This window comes from Eriocheir sinensis, chromosome 1 (assembly GCF_024679095.1).
Source record: "Eriocheir sinensis breed Jianghai 21 chromosome 1, ASM2467909v1, whole genome shotgun sequence".
Lineage (NCBI taxonomy): Eukaryota > Metazoa > Arthropoda > Malacostraca > Decapoda > Varunidae > Eriocheir > Eriocheir sinensis.
The window spans coordinates 17,837,385-17,854,094 of NC_066509.1; the positions used below are offsets into that span (position 1 = coordinate 17,837,385).

Below are 16,710 nucleotides of genomic sequence, written 5' to 3' on the forward strand. Positions count from 1 at the left end.
ATGCCTGTTATTAAGATTCTTAACCCTGCACATGTTTCATGGTACACTATTTTGACGCGGCACCTGCGCAAAACACGTTTTTACAGGATTACCCGCGTCGTCCTCTAGCTCCACTCTTTCACCTCCAACCAGCCACCGTCTTGCAGAATAAGGTACCATGATACCACAGATGTTAAAAAACATTCCTTTCGACATACCATGACATTTTTATCTATATACGCCTAGATAACAAAGTGAAGTTTACCTGTCTCTGTGACAGTTTAGGGGGATGGTGTGAGTGATGAAGTTGTAGCTTTGTGAAGTGTTGCCATCTTAGCCTATATTTTATCTGATTTTCATTTTTTTTCGGCAGAAGAGATGTCAAGGAAAAGGGTCCTTGACAGTGACTTGGAGGAGTTACTGAGGGAGCACAGGAGGGACCTCCCAGGCAGATAAAGAGGTGCTACATGTGTCCTCGGCAGAAAAATGTGAGGATCAAGGTGGTGTGTGCCACCTGCAAGATGTATACGTGCCTTCGACACCAGGTGATCTTCTGCCAGAGCTGTGCCCCATAAGGCAAGAACGAATATATTTTTGTTTTCCATTAGAGGATGGTATATTCTTTCTTTTTGAATGTTTTTGCTGTCATAGAGTAAAGTTTGCTTGCAATATATATATATATATATATATATATATATATATATATATATATATATATATATATATATATATATATATATATATATATATATATATATATATATATATATATATATATATATATATATATATATATATATATATATATATATATATATATATATTGAGAACCTCTGACTTGCCCCTAAAGGTATGGTACAGTTTATCGCCATGGAATGTCATCTAACTAAGCCAGATTCCTTTTTAGTGGTGTTTGTGTGTTGTAGGATAATAAATCAAATTGCATGTCAAATTTCATGATAATTAATTGCAATTTAGGTACTCTTTAGAGGTTATATAACATGGTTACTCTTCTTTGAGAAAAAAAGTAACTCATTTTTCACTTCCACACAGCTTGTAGTTGAATAAGGATCTGGGACTCCCCTCAACATATACAAGAGGCCTACCATTCTGCTATATGATCCTGCCAAGCAGAGTGTCCTACCTGCGCACCTGCAAGGATAGTGGCCTTTAATTTTGTACCTACTCTCAGAGGAGACATTTTTTTCAGTGTTCAAATACATAGTTTTTTTTTCAGAATTGTTTCGTTATCTCCTACTACATTATAATATATTGTATGAAGTGTAGGATGCAAGAAACTAGACTCTTCTAGGGATTTTAGTTCCAGAGATATAGCCCTTTAAAATTTTTGTCACGATTGTGACTCGATACCAATACCGCAAAAAAATCTTATGAGACCTCAGTAGGATTAAGAACTGTGTTTTATATGCCCTCTCTGGCCACAACTTTCAGAAGGCTTATGGACCTGATGGAGTGCCTCCTATTGTCATTAATTAAGAACTGTGCTTCCGTGCTGACACCCTTCCTGGTCAAACACTTTCGTCTTTGCCTATCAACATCTACCTTTCCTTTCTGTTGGATATAACCCTTCATACAGCCTGTGCCTAAGAAGAGTGACAGCTCCAACCCCTCAAACTACCTCCCTATAGCTTTACTTTCCTGTCTATCTAAACCTTTTGAATAAATCCTTAACCAGAAGATTCAAAAGCATCTGTCCACTTTTGACCTTCTATCTGATCGCCAGTATGGGTTCCGAAAGGGGCGTTCTACTGGCGATCTTCTTGCTCTCTTAACTGACTCCTGGTCATCCTCTCTTAGCCGTTTCGGTGAAACTTTCGCAGTTGCGCTAGACATATGGAAAGCTTTCGATAGAGTCTGGCACAAGTCTAAACTGCCATCTTACGGTTTCTATCCTTCTCTGTGTTCCTTTATCTCCAGCTTCCTTTCCGATCGTTCTATCTCTACTGCGGTAGACGGTCACTGTTCTTCCCCGAAACCTATGAACAGTGGTGTTCCACAGGGCTCTGTCCTATCACCTACTATCTTCCTGTTATTCATCAATGATCTTTCCATAACAAACTGTCCTATCCACTCATACGCTGACGACTCAACTCTGCATTATTCAACTTTTTTTTCATCAAAAGACCTTCTCAACAGGAATTACAAGACTAGACTGGAGGCTGCAGAACGCTTTACCTCAGACCTTGCTATCATTTCCGATTGGGGTAAACGGAACCTTGTGTTCTTCAATGCCTCAAAAACTCAAATTTCCCCACCTATCCACTTGATACAATCTTCCAAACACCTATCCCCTATTCTTCGACAACACTCAGCTGTCACCTTCTTCAACACTAAATATCCTCGGTCTATCCTTAACTCAAAATCTCAACTGGAAACTTCACATCTCTCTCACTAAATTAGTTTCCTCAAGGTTGGGCGTTCTGAATCGTCTCCGCCAGTTCTTCTCCCCCGCGCAGTTGCTAACCATATGCAGGGGCCTTGTCCGCCCTGGTATGGAGTATGCATCTCACGTGTGGGGGGGCTCCTCTCACACAGCTCTTCTGGACAGAGTGAAGTCTAAGGGTTTGTTCACACTACAAGCAGAGCAGAGCAGAGCAGAGCGGAGCGGCGCGGTTAGGTGTTCACATATAAGCAGAACAGGGCGACCTGCACAAGAATCATTTGCAGGCAAGGGCCCGATAAACTCCTAGGTGTTTATATGGAAGGATGATGAAAAATGTAATGATTTACAAAGGAACATGAAATTTCGTTGTTAAGCCAAGTCCCATGGCTGCGTGGGTCACTGATGATTGGGTATAGGATCAGAATATCACCAAATTAGCTTTTCTAAACATACGGCTATTATTATTAAATTGTACCTCAACTATGCACAATCTGGTCAGTTTTTATAATTTTGGCTTCAGCCTAAAAATTCACCTATGCAGATAGCTTCTTGGCCATGTTGATTGAAGGGTGGAGCTGTGGAGGACTGCTAGCTGCGAGCAGCAAAAAATACGGCCAAATTTCCTGAGCGTGCTGCTCCGCTCTGCTTGCGGTGTGAACAACTGAGCGTCTGTACATTCAAAACTATGTAAAAATTAATGCCACCACTCTGCTCTGCTCTGCCCTGCTCTGCTTGTAGTGTGAACGAACCCTAAGGCTCTTCGTCTCATCAGCTCTCCTCTTACTGATAGTCTTCTACCTCTTAAATTCCGCCGCAATGTTGCTTCTCTTTCTATCTTCTATCGATATTTTTATGCTGACTGCTCTTCTGAACTTGCTAACTGCATGTCTCCCCCCTCCCGCGGCCTCACCACACCGACTTTCTACTCAAGCTCATCCCTTTACTGTCCAAATCCCTTACGCAAGAGTTAACCAGCATCTTCACTCTTTCATCCCTCACGCTGGTAAACTCTGGAACAATGTTCCTTCATCTGTATTTCCTCCTGCCTACGACTTGAACTCTTTCAAGAGAGGGTATCAGGACACCTCTCCTCCCGAAATTGACCTCTCTTAAAAAAAATAAAAAAAAAGATCTCCAAGACAAACACCAATACTACTACAGTGGTTGCCATGCTTGTCGTCACAGAACACTGTGCGGGTGAGTAAGGTCTACTACATGGTCCAGCCCAGGGCTCAATAACAGCAACAACATATCTGTACACCTTCCATGGGCCTAGATTAGGCCTGCAGGTAGTGTGACCTTGGCATCGAAGACGCATGCTATCTTTTTTAGTTTTAACCCCAATTTTTTAAATACTGTATTTCCCGCCATATGAGATGCACTTAAAAAAAGAATTGGAGAAATCATCCTGTGTCTTATACCCCAATGGTTAGGTTTTAGTAGGCCTAGGGGTTATTGTTACTGGTATGAAACCAACACCCAAACCAACACTGTTTGACACAATAGTTCCAAGATGTCCCCAGAATGAAATATGTCGTATTTTGTGGCATATAATGCTCACATTCTTCAATCAGAAAATGCCAAAAAGTTACCCCTGCACGGTACATATGCCTAAAGTACAAATTTTGGTTGATTTAAATAATGAATAGCGTGATGCAATAGAAAAGGAAAGTGTGAATAAGCATAAGAGAGGAGGAGGACATGTGAAGCGATAAAACCATACAGGTCACAAGAAGAAGAAGACGTGCCACGTGTGTGAGCCGAGGCGCGGCGTGAACACTTAACACAAAACACAACACCGCCGTGGTGCGCCGGTCACCAGTGTGCCGGGTACCTTTGTGGTGATGGATAAAGCGGCTATTACACGGAACAAATTTGGTGGAGCAGGGTGCTGCCTGACGTGACTCTGCTCAGCGACCGTCGAGCGGACTTGGGCGGATTGATCAAGAACTATTTCTGCTGTTCAGCAGCCCGGTCAACTGATGTTTTCTGTAATACATGTTCAAAAGAACGGATATCCGTGGATGACTAAAGTGTTTATTGTTAACATATTTTTGTTTCTTATTGTAAAAATAACTACCGTATTTTGTGGCGTATTACGCGCACCCCAAACTTTAAGACAACAATTTGGAAAAAAAAAAAAAAAAAAAGTTCTTAAAATGCTCAAAATTATGTACGGTTAAAGAACATTGACGATGTACAGTTTTCCGAAATTTATATATTTTTGGTGTAACCTGTACTGTTTGAATTGACAAGTGTCCTTGAGTAGGGCAATGAAAATGGCGGCTGGGCTGGTGTTGTGAGAAATATCTCCTCGTACATACTGATTATGTACAGCTTATGAGATCATAATTAGCATATTATTCTCACAGTCACTCGTAGGTTATGACAGATAACTCGGCAAGACACAATTCACGCGGTTCTGGTGACACGTGGCATGCTGCTGTTTGTTGTATGGGTGTGGTTGTGTGGTTTGTAAACAATGCAAATGGCGGCCGGGCTGGTATTGAGCAAAATAACTCCTCGTACAAGACTCATGATGTACAGTTCCTGATATCATATTTACCCCATTATTCTCACTAATATTAATAATTAATGATGAACACATGGGTATTTTTTTTTTTCAATATGATTTTTTGTGTAGCTTGTACTGCTCGAATTAGAGGAGTTCTGTCCCCCCAAAATTGGCAGTGATCGCTCGCTACTTTAACTAAAACTGAGTTAACTCCCGTTGAAGCGATGAGGACTCGCACACTTTAAAATCTCTCACGTGATAAATCATGATGCACAGTGCCTGTAGTCTACAAGACATTGATCCCAAGTGTTTATGCCAACATTTTTCAGGTGAAGTGGTGAGAAACATTGTACCATTCAGTTATTACAAGCTAAATACTCACACCTAAGCTTACACCATTCTCACATTTTTTTATAATCTCCTGACGCATGTATAGCTTGAACCATTTTTCTAATAGATTCCACGAAGACTAATGTTCAATCTGGAAAGTACCGAACAGAATCTAGTCAGTAGAATGCATGGTAAAGAGATATTTAAAAGGCCGAAACCCGCACAGTACCGAAAGGAGCCGCCGAGGGGCCGAACTCACTCTCACCAAGACTTACCAACACAAAGGGCTGTAGCTGTCTAGGACACTGGGGAGAAAGAAACAGTAGAACACCTAATTGTAGAATGTAGCAACTATGGGAGGCAGAGAGGGGAGTTAGTACCAGAAGAAGTGATGGTGATGAGCCGATGAACAGTGATACAGGTCAAAAGAAGAAGAAGAAAGTTTGTTTTGGATTGGAATGCCAATTCGTATAGATCTATCTCCAAGGTATAAATACATAATGAACAAGTAAAGTCTGTGTTCGTGATTTATTAATTGCTTTAGTGTATCAAGTGCCTAAAACTGATAGTACAGAAGTTTTTGTAGGCCAAAAAAACAACAAACAACAGGTCGTAGATTCAGGCTGCTGTGCAACCAAAGTTTCATAATTTCATTTATCATAATACCGCATCTGTGTCAAAGATTATCGAAGAATAATGTTCTCAATATTCATAACTTTGTTTTAAATTACATTGGGATAAGCAAAAATTTTTTTTTATAGTAGACCCACTTTTCTGTGCCAAATTAAGCTTTCCAGATAATCTGGTATTTTTTTTTGAGGGCCAGAACTCCTCTAATTGGCAACAGTGCTTCTAAGTCATACAAAACAATGCAAATGGCAGCCGGGTCGTGTCGGCGCCTGACGGAAATGCGGGATAACAACAAGGCATGGGTGTAAGCGCCGCCCAAGCATTTCAAATTTGGCTCTTCATTGTGGTGTACTCTGCAGTTTTGCAACACTCATATATATGTAACTTGTATTTGCTATTTTGATACATTTATAATTTTACATGTTGTATGGTGGCCAGTTTGAGGTTACTTGTGTAATTTTTTGTCATGTAAGTTTCATGTGGATTTCGTGTGTTGTGGTGATCGCTGGGTAGGGGGTAGGAAGGAGCCTTGGAGGCGGCAGAGGTTCAAGACACTCGTCCAGCACGCCGCCGCTGTAGCCGCCCTCCACAAGAATGAGATAGCGACACCGTGCTATTGTTGTTTGTGCTTACTGTTGCAAGATGGGAGAGGACTGGGAGGTGGATTTGGCTCGCAGGAGGTTGCTCGTTGAGGCATGGGAAGGGTTATAATCTTGGTAAGTGACCAACGCTGAGCCGGCATATTGGCTGATGTTTCATATTTATAGATGCCATATTTAGGGCTTGCATTAGTGCTACTTTATTTGTGAGCCATACTGTGTGAGCCAAAGTGCCTATTTATTGTGTACGTCATTGTGATTGTGAAAATGTGTTTACAGAAACAAGTACACCCATGTCAGCTGTTTGGTGGAGGAATAAAGGCCAGTCTGACGTGGGGAGTTTCAGTTGTACCATTTGGAGTGAGCGGTCTCCTACAATGGGCGATCCTCCACCGATTTCATTTTTGTATGGTAGTTATTTGATCGCCCTGTATTCTATGGTAACATATTATAAGACTGCTATGGACTACGAAAGAATCATAAACAATAATAAAGGTAAGTTTGCAGTTGTTATTGGACAAGATGAAAAAAATAAAGACCCTTATAACACCCCAAAGAAGAAAAAAAATCAATAATAATTTGTACCTTCGGCGTATAGCACGCAGGGTAAACTTAAAGGCATTTTTTATGTGAAAAAGGTGTGCATTAAAGCCACAAAATACGGTATATTAAAACATGATTGACAAATTAATCAACATCTATTTCTACTTGAAAGAAGGTGTACAGTCCCTGAAAGTCAAGATCAAGACCAAGATTGCCCATCAAACATAGCATCCCCGTGTGATTAGTTCCCTCAGTAGCTCGGCGAAAGTTAGCGCCTGCACACTGCGCAGTGAGTGAATCTACCACCCAACCCTTTTGTTTACCATTTCAGTCACAGGTACTAGGGGTAAGAGCAGTGTAACTCTTCAACCAACAGTGGAACACTTTGAACACAGAGAGGAGCACAAAGCAGCATACGGTATCACAGTCATAATTGTAAGTAAAGTGGCCAAATGTAATACTGCACATACATTAAGTTCAGGGGAAATGTGGAGGTTTTTATTTTTTATTTTTATATATCTTGCCAAATTATAGGTGCGTCTTATACTCTGGTGCATCTCATGTGGCAGGAAATACGGTACCTACATGTTTACTTGCACTAAGGTCTGTTGAATTTTTCAATGCATTTCAGGTCAGAGTTAGTATAAAGTCACTAGTAATAAGATTGTAATAGTATTGGAAAAAGGAAGAATCGTTGGGGTGGGCTAACCCTCTCCAACAAGTTGTCCTGAATGATATCTGAGTGTCTGTAGAGTAGTCAGTAGACATGTTGAATTTTTCAGTAGCATTAATAAGTTTACATTAAAAAAGAAAAAGTATATATCCTTGCTTTAAAGAGCTGATGGTATTCACACATACCACTTGGTGAGGACATGAACCCGTGTCCTCCAGGATGCTGTACTTGCACACCGACCACTCAGCTTCAGCCTCTCCCCAACTCTGCTGCGTTGCCCCCAATACATCACTCTCTCTCATAAGTCAGCTATTTACTCTTTGAGTTTGCATATCAAATAATCTATATACATCAAATAATGATATATAGTGCTATGAATGTGTTGCTTTTAGGATAACAGCAGTGAATTGTATATATTCCATAACGAGTGACAAAGTTGCTCTCCAATGATGTCAGTGATCAAGGACATCCTGTCACTTCCTCCCTGATCACCACTTGCAATGGCATCTCCTCCGACTCACTCTCATGTGTTCCACAGATGGGAGAAAGATCTCATATACGATGTGACGGAGGTGGAGGCAATAGCTCTGATAATAAGGCTAGGTTTAGCAAAGGTGTGGCCAGTGGATTCCCTGAGCAGGCCCCGCACAAACGGACTTCATAGCTGAGTCTGACTACAAAAATCTTCTCATAGTGTGTGTGTGTGTGTGTGTGTGTGTGTGTGTGTGTGTGTGTGCATGCATCTGTGTGGGGGTGGGTTGGGGGGATTTGGATGGGTGGGTGGTGATGTGAATGTGTGTGTGTAAAGGTCAAGAAATGAATATGATGAGAGGAAATGCTGCAACATGAAAAACTAGAGACCATTCTGCTGTGGCAGCATAAAAATATAGATACATAGAAATAGTAGGGAAAAAAATAAATAAATAACTTACTGAATGTAAAAAGTAATCCAATGATTGTAGGAAAAAAGTTGATGAAGTGACTAGTCTTTATATAATAAAAGTGATATCTATTACTATTACTATCATCCCATGTCTGCTAAAGATATTCTTTTAACCAGGTAGCAGCAACAGGCCAAATTTGTGGCTTTACCATGTAGCAGCGATGGGCCAAATTTGTGCCATGATATGAACCCCCCAAAATAGATGACGCATAAACTGATCACAAATGCTTTGATATATATTATGAAATGGTTTGTGTGAGTGATGATTTTTTTCTCATTTTTCTTGCTTAGAGGGACCATTAAGAAACATGATCCCCGCTGCTACTGGGTTAATGTATGAAATGTAGTAAGACAAGTTTGGCATAAAAAATGCATGCATCTGGGTACAAAAAATCATTCCACATATCCCTTCATGTGTGGAAACTATCTTTTATAGCTAACTTTGGCAGGCCCACACCTACCTTTCATGACCCTTCATGGGGTGTCTAACGAGGATCTGCACTGGTCCCCGGGCTCGAGACTGAATCTTGTCGTCCACCATATGCTTCAATCTTTGATAGTATGTAGGAGTCAAGAAAATCTGGGTATTCATCTTTCTGCCCGTGTGGCCGCAATACATGATCTGAAAAAATTAAATCAATAAAAAGATAAATTGTGGCTTCACAATATTACAGGGTAGGCGGTGGCTGAGTGGTAGTGTGCTGGGCCCACATTCACCGCGTGATGGACGACACGAGTTTGAATCCCAACGCTACCACCTGGAATTTTTCAGTCACCGCTGAGTGGCTTAAAACTACCCACATGCTGTCCTGAAGACCACCCATCAACCCGGACTCTATGGTGGGGTTGCATGTGACGTCATCATCAGCAATTAGCTCATCACTTCTGAGCTGCCCTGCAAAGGCCCGCCATTTTGGGAGGCACATATTTACCGCAAGAGAGCTCCTCAGCTTTCCCCGCCATTTTACTGTGTTGGTGTTTGTGTTAGTGTCCATCTATTACTATGTGGGTGGGTGTGTTAGTGTCCATCTATTACTGTGTGGGTGTGTGTGTTAGTGGCCCATCTATTACTGTGTGGGTGGGTGTGTTAGTGTCCATCTATTACTGTGTGGGTGTGTGTGTTAGTGTCCATCTATTACTGTGTGGGTGTGGGTGTTAGTGTCCATCTATTACTGTGTGGGTGTGGGTGTTAGTGTCCATCTATTACTGTGTGGGTGTGGGTGTTAGTGTCCATCTATTACTGTGTGTGTGTGGGTGTTAGTGCCCATCTATTACTGTGTGGGTGGGTGTGTTAGTGTCCATCTATTACTGTGTGGGTGTGGGTGTGTTAGTGTCCATCTATTACTGTGTGGGTGTGTGTGTTAGTGTCCATCTATTACTGTGTGGGTGTGGGTGTTAGTGTCCATCTATTACTGTGTGGGTGGGTGTGTTAGTGTCCATCTGTTACTGTGTGGGTGGGTGTGTTAGTGTCCATCTATTAATGTGTGGGTGTGGGTGTTAGTGGCCCATCTATTACTGTGTGGGTGTGGGTGTTAGTGTCCATCTATTACTGTGTGGGTGTGGGTGTGTTAGTGTCCATCTATTACTGTGTGGGTGGGTGTGTTAGTGTCCATCTATTACTGTGTGGGTGTGGGTGTTAGTGTCCATCTATTACTGTGTGGGTGTGTTAGTGTCCATCTATTACTGTGTGGGTGTGGGTGTTAGTGTCCATCTATTACTGTGTGGGTGTGGGTGTTAGTGTCCATCTATTACTGTGTGGGTGTGGGTGTTAGTGGCCCATCTATTAATTACAGTGTGGGTGTGGGTGTTAGTGTCCATCTATTATTGTGTGGGTGGGTGGATGTTAGTGTCCATCTATTAGTGTGTGTTTTAGTGGCCCATCTATTACTGTTACTGATAGGTGCTACACTGCCACTCGCAGTAGGTAGACAGGGGCTGCCAAGTATAGTTCAGTGGGCTTTTTGCGAACCCCTTACGTTCTTATGTTCTTACTAAACACCGCCCGGTGGTTAAATTAGTCATATATTCATTGTTTTTATCATCTAATATATCTTGAAGTTTGATAATAAATGTATATACTGTATGTCCATCATCATTTGGCAGCTTAATGGATAGTTATATAATGAAGCCTAGCTTCACTGTCCTGATTATTTGCATATTCACTTAGATTGTGACATGAAGACGGGAGGCACGGGCCAGCCATCATCAGGGGGCAGGGGCTCAGCTGATCGCTCTTGCCTCCCAAAATGGCTGTCAGTTGTTTTACCTAAAACAAAAGCGAAGCAGTGTGACGTCAGTGCAACCCCTTTATAGGAAACCGTCCAAGTTAATCAAGAACGAGTTCTGGGGGGCAGCATGAGCCATGAGAAGATGGCGCCACTATAAACATTTGCCTGCGCCGTGACGGGCTGGGGCCGACTACCATCCAGGCCCCTCAAGCAAGCCTACCGGCTCTATAGGCGTAGACGTAAAAAAAATATAATAATAATAATTCACATATATAACACCATGTAAACCCCTTATGGCCATTACATAATGTAGTTTCATTACCTCATTGCCTCTCAAGTGATAGCCATACTCCTGCAGCAGATAGCAAATTTTTGACACATTGACAGCATCGTTGAAAGGTGTGCCATCACCAATCTCTCCCTTGTTGGCGCCGAGTTTCGCTTGCAGTGCCTCAATCAAGTGACCAATAGGCATTAGAGATGGAATGGCATGAGGGTTGATGATGATGTCGGGCGTAATGCCTTCAGCTGTATATGGCATGTCCTAAAAAATAAAAATTATTAATTAATACTTGAAAGCTGGTGGGTTTGTGTAAATTTTAGTCTAACAGTTAATAAGCTACCAACTGATTACAAAAGTGCTATACAACTGACTGGTACAGATACAGGTAACTCTCGATTTACACGAGTTTGGTTTACGTGCTTTTGAAATAACGCGGGGTCCAAAATCCAAATGTTTAATTTACACATTTTTTTCACTTATACGCGATATTTTATGAAGTGGACACCAGATGTCTCACGCAACTGTACTCACGCGGCGCCGCGGCCACACAGTTGAGCTCAGTTCTTCCCGCGCACCACTTGAGTAACAATACAGTACCCACGCTGCCACGCTACTCAACAACAACAACACCCTCGCTGCTGTGCTACCACGAGGGGAAGGGCAGCCAGAGGAGGAACCACGAGAGAGAGAGGAGTCAGAGTGATACAGAAGGCAATAAAGGTACAAACCTACCTCTTGTTTGATTTACATTGTTTTTGATTTACGCGACCTCTTCAAGGACACAATCCTCATATTAGAGGGCATAGCCAACTATACAACATTATCAGGACACTAATAGTCTTCACCTCCCACACACTACTTATGCAGAAAGACAGATCAAATTATAATGATCCCCATCATAATAATAATCATCACTACTGCAGAACTCACTCCCCACAGTGATAACTATTTAACAAATGATCTCAAACTTATAACAAGGTGTGTGGAACTTCAGAAACACATTGTACATGAGGAGTTAATAAACTTTCATTAACCTGTAAACTGCAGCAGGGGGTGACAGGAACATTAGTAATGCCATATTGGTTGAAATGTACCTTAACCCGGTAGCAGCGACGAGCAAAATTTGTGGCTTTACCGTGTAGCAGCGACGGGCCAAATTTGTGCCATGATATAAACCCCCCAAAAATAGATGATACATAATCTGATCACAAATGCTTTGAAATATATTATGAAATGGTTTGTGTGAGGGGTGATTTTTTCTCATTTTTCTCACTTGGGGGGGACCATTAAGAAACACGATCCCCGCTGCTATCGGGTTAAGATGTCTTTGAAGTAGAATACCGCATCAAACCATGTATAAGACAATATTCATATAGAATGTATTTTTTACATGGCTGTGGTCAGAGTTGTATGTCTGGTGCGAGAGTCAATGAGCCAGCTTGGTGGTGCAGGGTGTGTGGGAGTGTTGCCACCAAATGAAGTTAAAATTTTCTAGATGGCTCTGCTAAAAGCTCCTAGTTTAGTATAAAAAATAAAAAAAATTCATTGCAATATATTATTAGTATAAACATCCTTAGATTGAGAACGAAGTAACTGGAAAGCACAACAGACAGAGATTGTTCGGGTCTCTGAAACTTTAGCAGATGAGATCGAACTCGCATCAGCAATAGATGAGTGAGCACTTTGTCTGGGACACAGAGCAATGTAATACCACGATGACTGTTGCAGTCCTGTCAGTCCCTTTTCCATATCCAGATCTGGATAACCCACCCCTTTTTCCAGTCAAAAGGAGTGGCACCAGACTAACATATCACAAAAAATTATCTGAGTATTTTTAGTTTTAATCAGAGAAGAAAATATTTTGTGACAATGATCTACAACACTATGACAGCCCAAGTGTAGTGCAGCGACTATGCCTGATGAAGGAGCCTCCCATAACCCACTTAGCCAGTGGGGTACCTCTTTGGCCAACTCGGTAAGGAGTGGCTCTCCCGTCACACTGGTCATGGGTTCAATCCCAGGCAGCTGGCGAATACCCTCTCCTTGTTGTGATTAATTTCTCGTGTGTTTCGGTACACGCAGAGGCCGTGTTGGAGAATAGAAAATCAACTCCCGGGGCATGACACAAGTGGATCAACATTTTTTCCCCACTTGATCACAGAGACAGGTACAGGGTTTCAATCTATATTTCAAGGAATTCTTCATTATTGAAAACAATATCAATTTGAATATTAGTTACAAGTCATTAGTTAACTGGCAGTAAAGAGTTTAGGAAGTGAGAAGATATGCATGGCAAGGAGAGGATGAGAAATACAGAATGTAAACATAAAGGAGCATATAAGTTGTCTATCTTAATGTAAATCTTTTCCTAACAGGAGTGCCCAGTGAATGGGAAGGCAAAGATGCATGCAAAAAAAACTTACCTCCACCCGGTACTGAATACCACAGGTTCCCTTCTGGCCATGACGTGACGCAAACTTGTCACCAATCTGTGGTATTCTAACTGACCTCACTCGGACTCTAGTGAAGCGATCGCCATCCATGTTAACTGTCAGCATTACCTAAAATGGATAAGAACATCTATTTGCAACAGATGCATCCTATTAATTTGAATAAGATTTAACTCCAGCCTTAATCAGTTCTTGCATTTTATATATTTTAACCCGGTAGCAGCGACGTGCCAAATTTGTGGCTTTACCGTGTAGCAGCGACGTGCCAAATTTGTGCCATGATATACACCCCCCAAAATAGATGATACATAAACTGATCACAAATGGTAAGTTTGCAGTTGTTATTGAACAAGATGAAAAAAAAAAAGACCCTTAAAACACCCAAAAGAAGAAAAAAAATCAATAATAATTTGTACCTTCGGCGTATAGCACGCAGGGTAAACTTTAAGGCATTTTTTATGTGAAAAAGGTGCGCGTTATACGCCACAAAATACAGTATATTAAAACATGATTGACAAATTAATCAACATCTATTTCTACTTGAAAGAAGGTGTACAGTCCCTGAAAGTCAAGATCAAGACCAAGATTGCCCATCAAACATAGCATCCCCGTGTGATTAGTTCCCTCAGCCTTATTCAGCCTTATTCAGTTCTTGCATTTTATATATTTTAACCCGCTAGCAGTGACGGGCCAAATTTGTGGCTTTACCGTGTAGCAGCGACGGGCCAAATTTGTGCCATGATATAGACCCCCAAAATAGATGATACATAAACTGATCACAAATGCTTTGATATATATTATGAAATGGTTTGTGTGAGGGGTGATTTTTTCCTCATTTTTCTCACTTAGAGGGACCATTAAGAAACATGATCCCCGCTGCTACCGGGTTAATCTACCACCCAGGCTACAAGAGGCCTCCTGAAGCCTCCTTATATTCCTATGTATCCCAGAGGGTCAGTATATTAGAAGCACATGTCTCAACTGAATGTTCCAGACTTTGTGGCCCACTCTTTTTTTAATATTTTTGGATGAAAATGTTTACAAGGGGATACCCAATCCAGGGCAGCATATTGCTTTTGAAAAAAATTCCGAAACAGTTACCATCACAAAAGGCTTACCTGGTCTACAATACCAGTTTCTGAGCCTCTCAAAAAAACGCTTGCATCTCTTTTGCTGAACCTCCTTGACTGCCCCTCAAGCTCGTCTTCACTCTCTGGGAGCGTGATGGTCTTGCCGATGATCACATCATCTCCGGACACACGCATGCCTGGGGAGGTGATGCCATCCTCGTCTAGTTTGTCATAGATGGCGTGCCGCATTCCTTGGCAGGTATCTCTTGTTGGCTTCTCAATCATCTGTCAACAACAAATATATCAACTTATTATATTAGTCACAAAATAATATAATTAATACAGGTAACTCTCGATTTACACGAGTTTGGTTTATGCGTTTTTTAAATAACGTGGGGTCCAAAATCCAAATAAATGTTTAATTTACACGTTTTTTTTCACTTATATGCGACATTTTATGGAGTGGCCACCAGATGTCTCACGCGACTGGACTCAAACGGCGCCGCGGCCACACAGCTGAGCTCAGTTCTTCCCGCGCGCCACTTGAACAACAATACAGTACCCACGCTACCACGCTACTCAACAACAACAACACCCTCGCTGCTGTGATACCACGAGGGGAAGGGCAACCAGAGGAGGAACCACGAGAGGTAGAGGAGTCAGAGTGATACAGTAGGCAATAAAGGTACAAACCTACCTCTTGTTTGATTTACATTATTTTTGATTTACGCGACCTCTTCAAGGACACAATACTCACGTAAATCAAAATTTACCTGTATTTCATTTTATTCTGCCTCTAATATCATCATAATTATCCTGTGAACCATTTGCCATGAAAGTTGTAAGAGGAGTCAATAAAAGTCATCTGAACATTGCCACATGTGCTCTTGACAAAATTGGTCATGGTGGCGGCCCACTCATTACCTGAGAAAGTAAAGGTAGAGTTCATCATGTGTTATAATTGCATGTGGCCTTGCTACTCACATTAATCTCATTGACCACTGAACCTGAGAGGCATATGATAAGGAGAGGGACGGTAGTGACGAGAATGGAGGGGAAGGAGCTGTCGAGAGGGGGATTCTGGTGGGTAAGAGCCCACTGCCTGGGACATAAACATGACATCTACGTTACCGTAGTTTACCTTTCCCAGGTTTCCCTAGGTACCCGTTTATCAACCAGCTCATACAGGAGAATTAATAATTGGGTGAGCTGTGAGATAACTGCCTTCACTGAGTCCAGGTCTGTGGATTAATAGCTGGGTGTGCTAACCACTACAAAAAAGAGGAACTGCATCACTTTTAATCGCCTCTGAGAATATCCAGTGAATAATGGAAATGTGTTTTAACCCAGTAGCAGCGATGGGCCAAATTTGTGGCTTTACCGTGCCATGATATAAACCCCCCAAAATAGATTTTTTTTTATTTTTTTATTTTTATTTTTTTACAGCTACAGACAGAGCTCAAGGGCGCAATGAAAAAAAAAAAAAAAAAAAAAAAAAAAGGGCCCGCTACTTACTGCTCCAGAACAGAGGTTAACCCGTACGATCCGATCAGAGGTATATGGGCACCCCCCCGTGATCCGGCTAAATCACGAAAAAATCTAGTGTTACAAAATTGAATGGAAACATTTTTATCATCAATATACTTATTATGCGCATATACTGGTAAAATATTTTGGCAATACTCAAGTTAGTTTCGCCGCAACAGAGCCTGGCAGTTGGAGTGTGGCGTGCTTTGGCAACCTCCGCACTCCCGCTTCTCAGAGACGATGTTCTGCTGTTAGACTGTCTGTATATGTTGTGTGTATTTGTACATGATAAGAATTTTCAGTATGTGATGAATTTTACCACACAAAATGAAGTGCATGACCGCACCTTGGCAAAGTGAGCGTGGTGGGTGTAATTGAAATTTTTCCCACCAGAGGCGTAGTGGGAGGGTAGGAGTACCAGTGTAAGCATTTTGACAGCGTTACCAATTAAAGCGCATTTGTGGTGCACTGCTAAAGATCCTGTCACCCGGGTGGCGTATCAGACTTGTGTACCAATTCCACCCGGGTGGCGTATC

At 41.7% G+C, this 16,710-nt stretch overlaps 1 protein-coding gene and 1 long non-coding RNA gene across 3 annotated transcripts; one reads left to right on the forward strand and one right to left on the reverse strand.

Annotated features, from left to right (window-relative positions):
• Positions 1-2,155: 2,155 nt before the first annotated feature.
• On the forward strand, positions 2,156-11,160 carry LOC126995732 (uncharacterized). 2 transcript variants are annotated; one of them, XR_007750666.1, is made up of 3 exons: positions 2,156-6,952; positions 7,332-7,435; positions 9,291-11,160. It is a non-coding gene; the product is annotated as an uncharacterized LOC126995732 (long non-coding RNA). The 2 variants fall into 2 exon arrangements; XR_007750665.1 differs by having other exon boundaries at positions 2,156-6,574; positions 6,737-7,435.
• Positions 7,496-15,117, reverse strand: LOC126995727 (DNA-directed RNA polymerase II subunit RPB2-like). Its single transcript, XM_050855569.1, has 4 exons — positions 14,696-15,117; positions 13,551-13,688; positions 11,167-11,388; positions 7,496-9,238 (listed from the first exon to the last, which is right to left on the reverse strand). Exons 1-4 carry the CDS (start codon positions 14,930-14,932, stop codon positions 9,074-9,076), a joined length of 762 nt encoding a protein of 253 aa, XP_050711526.1. The 5' UTR covers positions 14,933-15,117; the 3' UTR covers positions 7,496-9,073.
• Between the last annotated feature and the right edge of the window lie 1,593 nt (positions 15,118-16,710).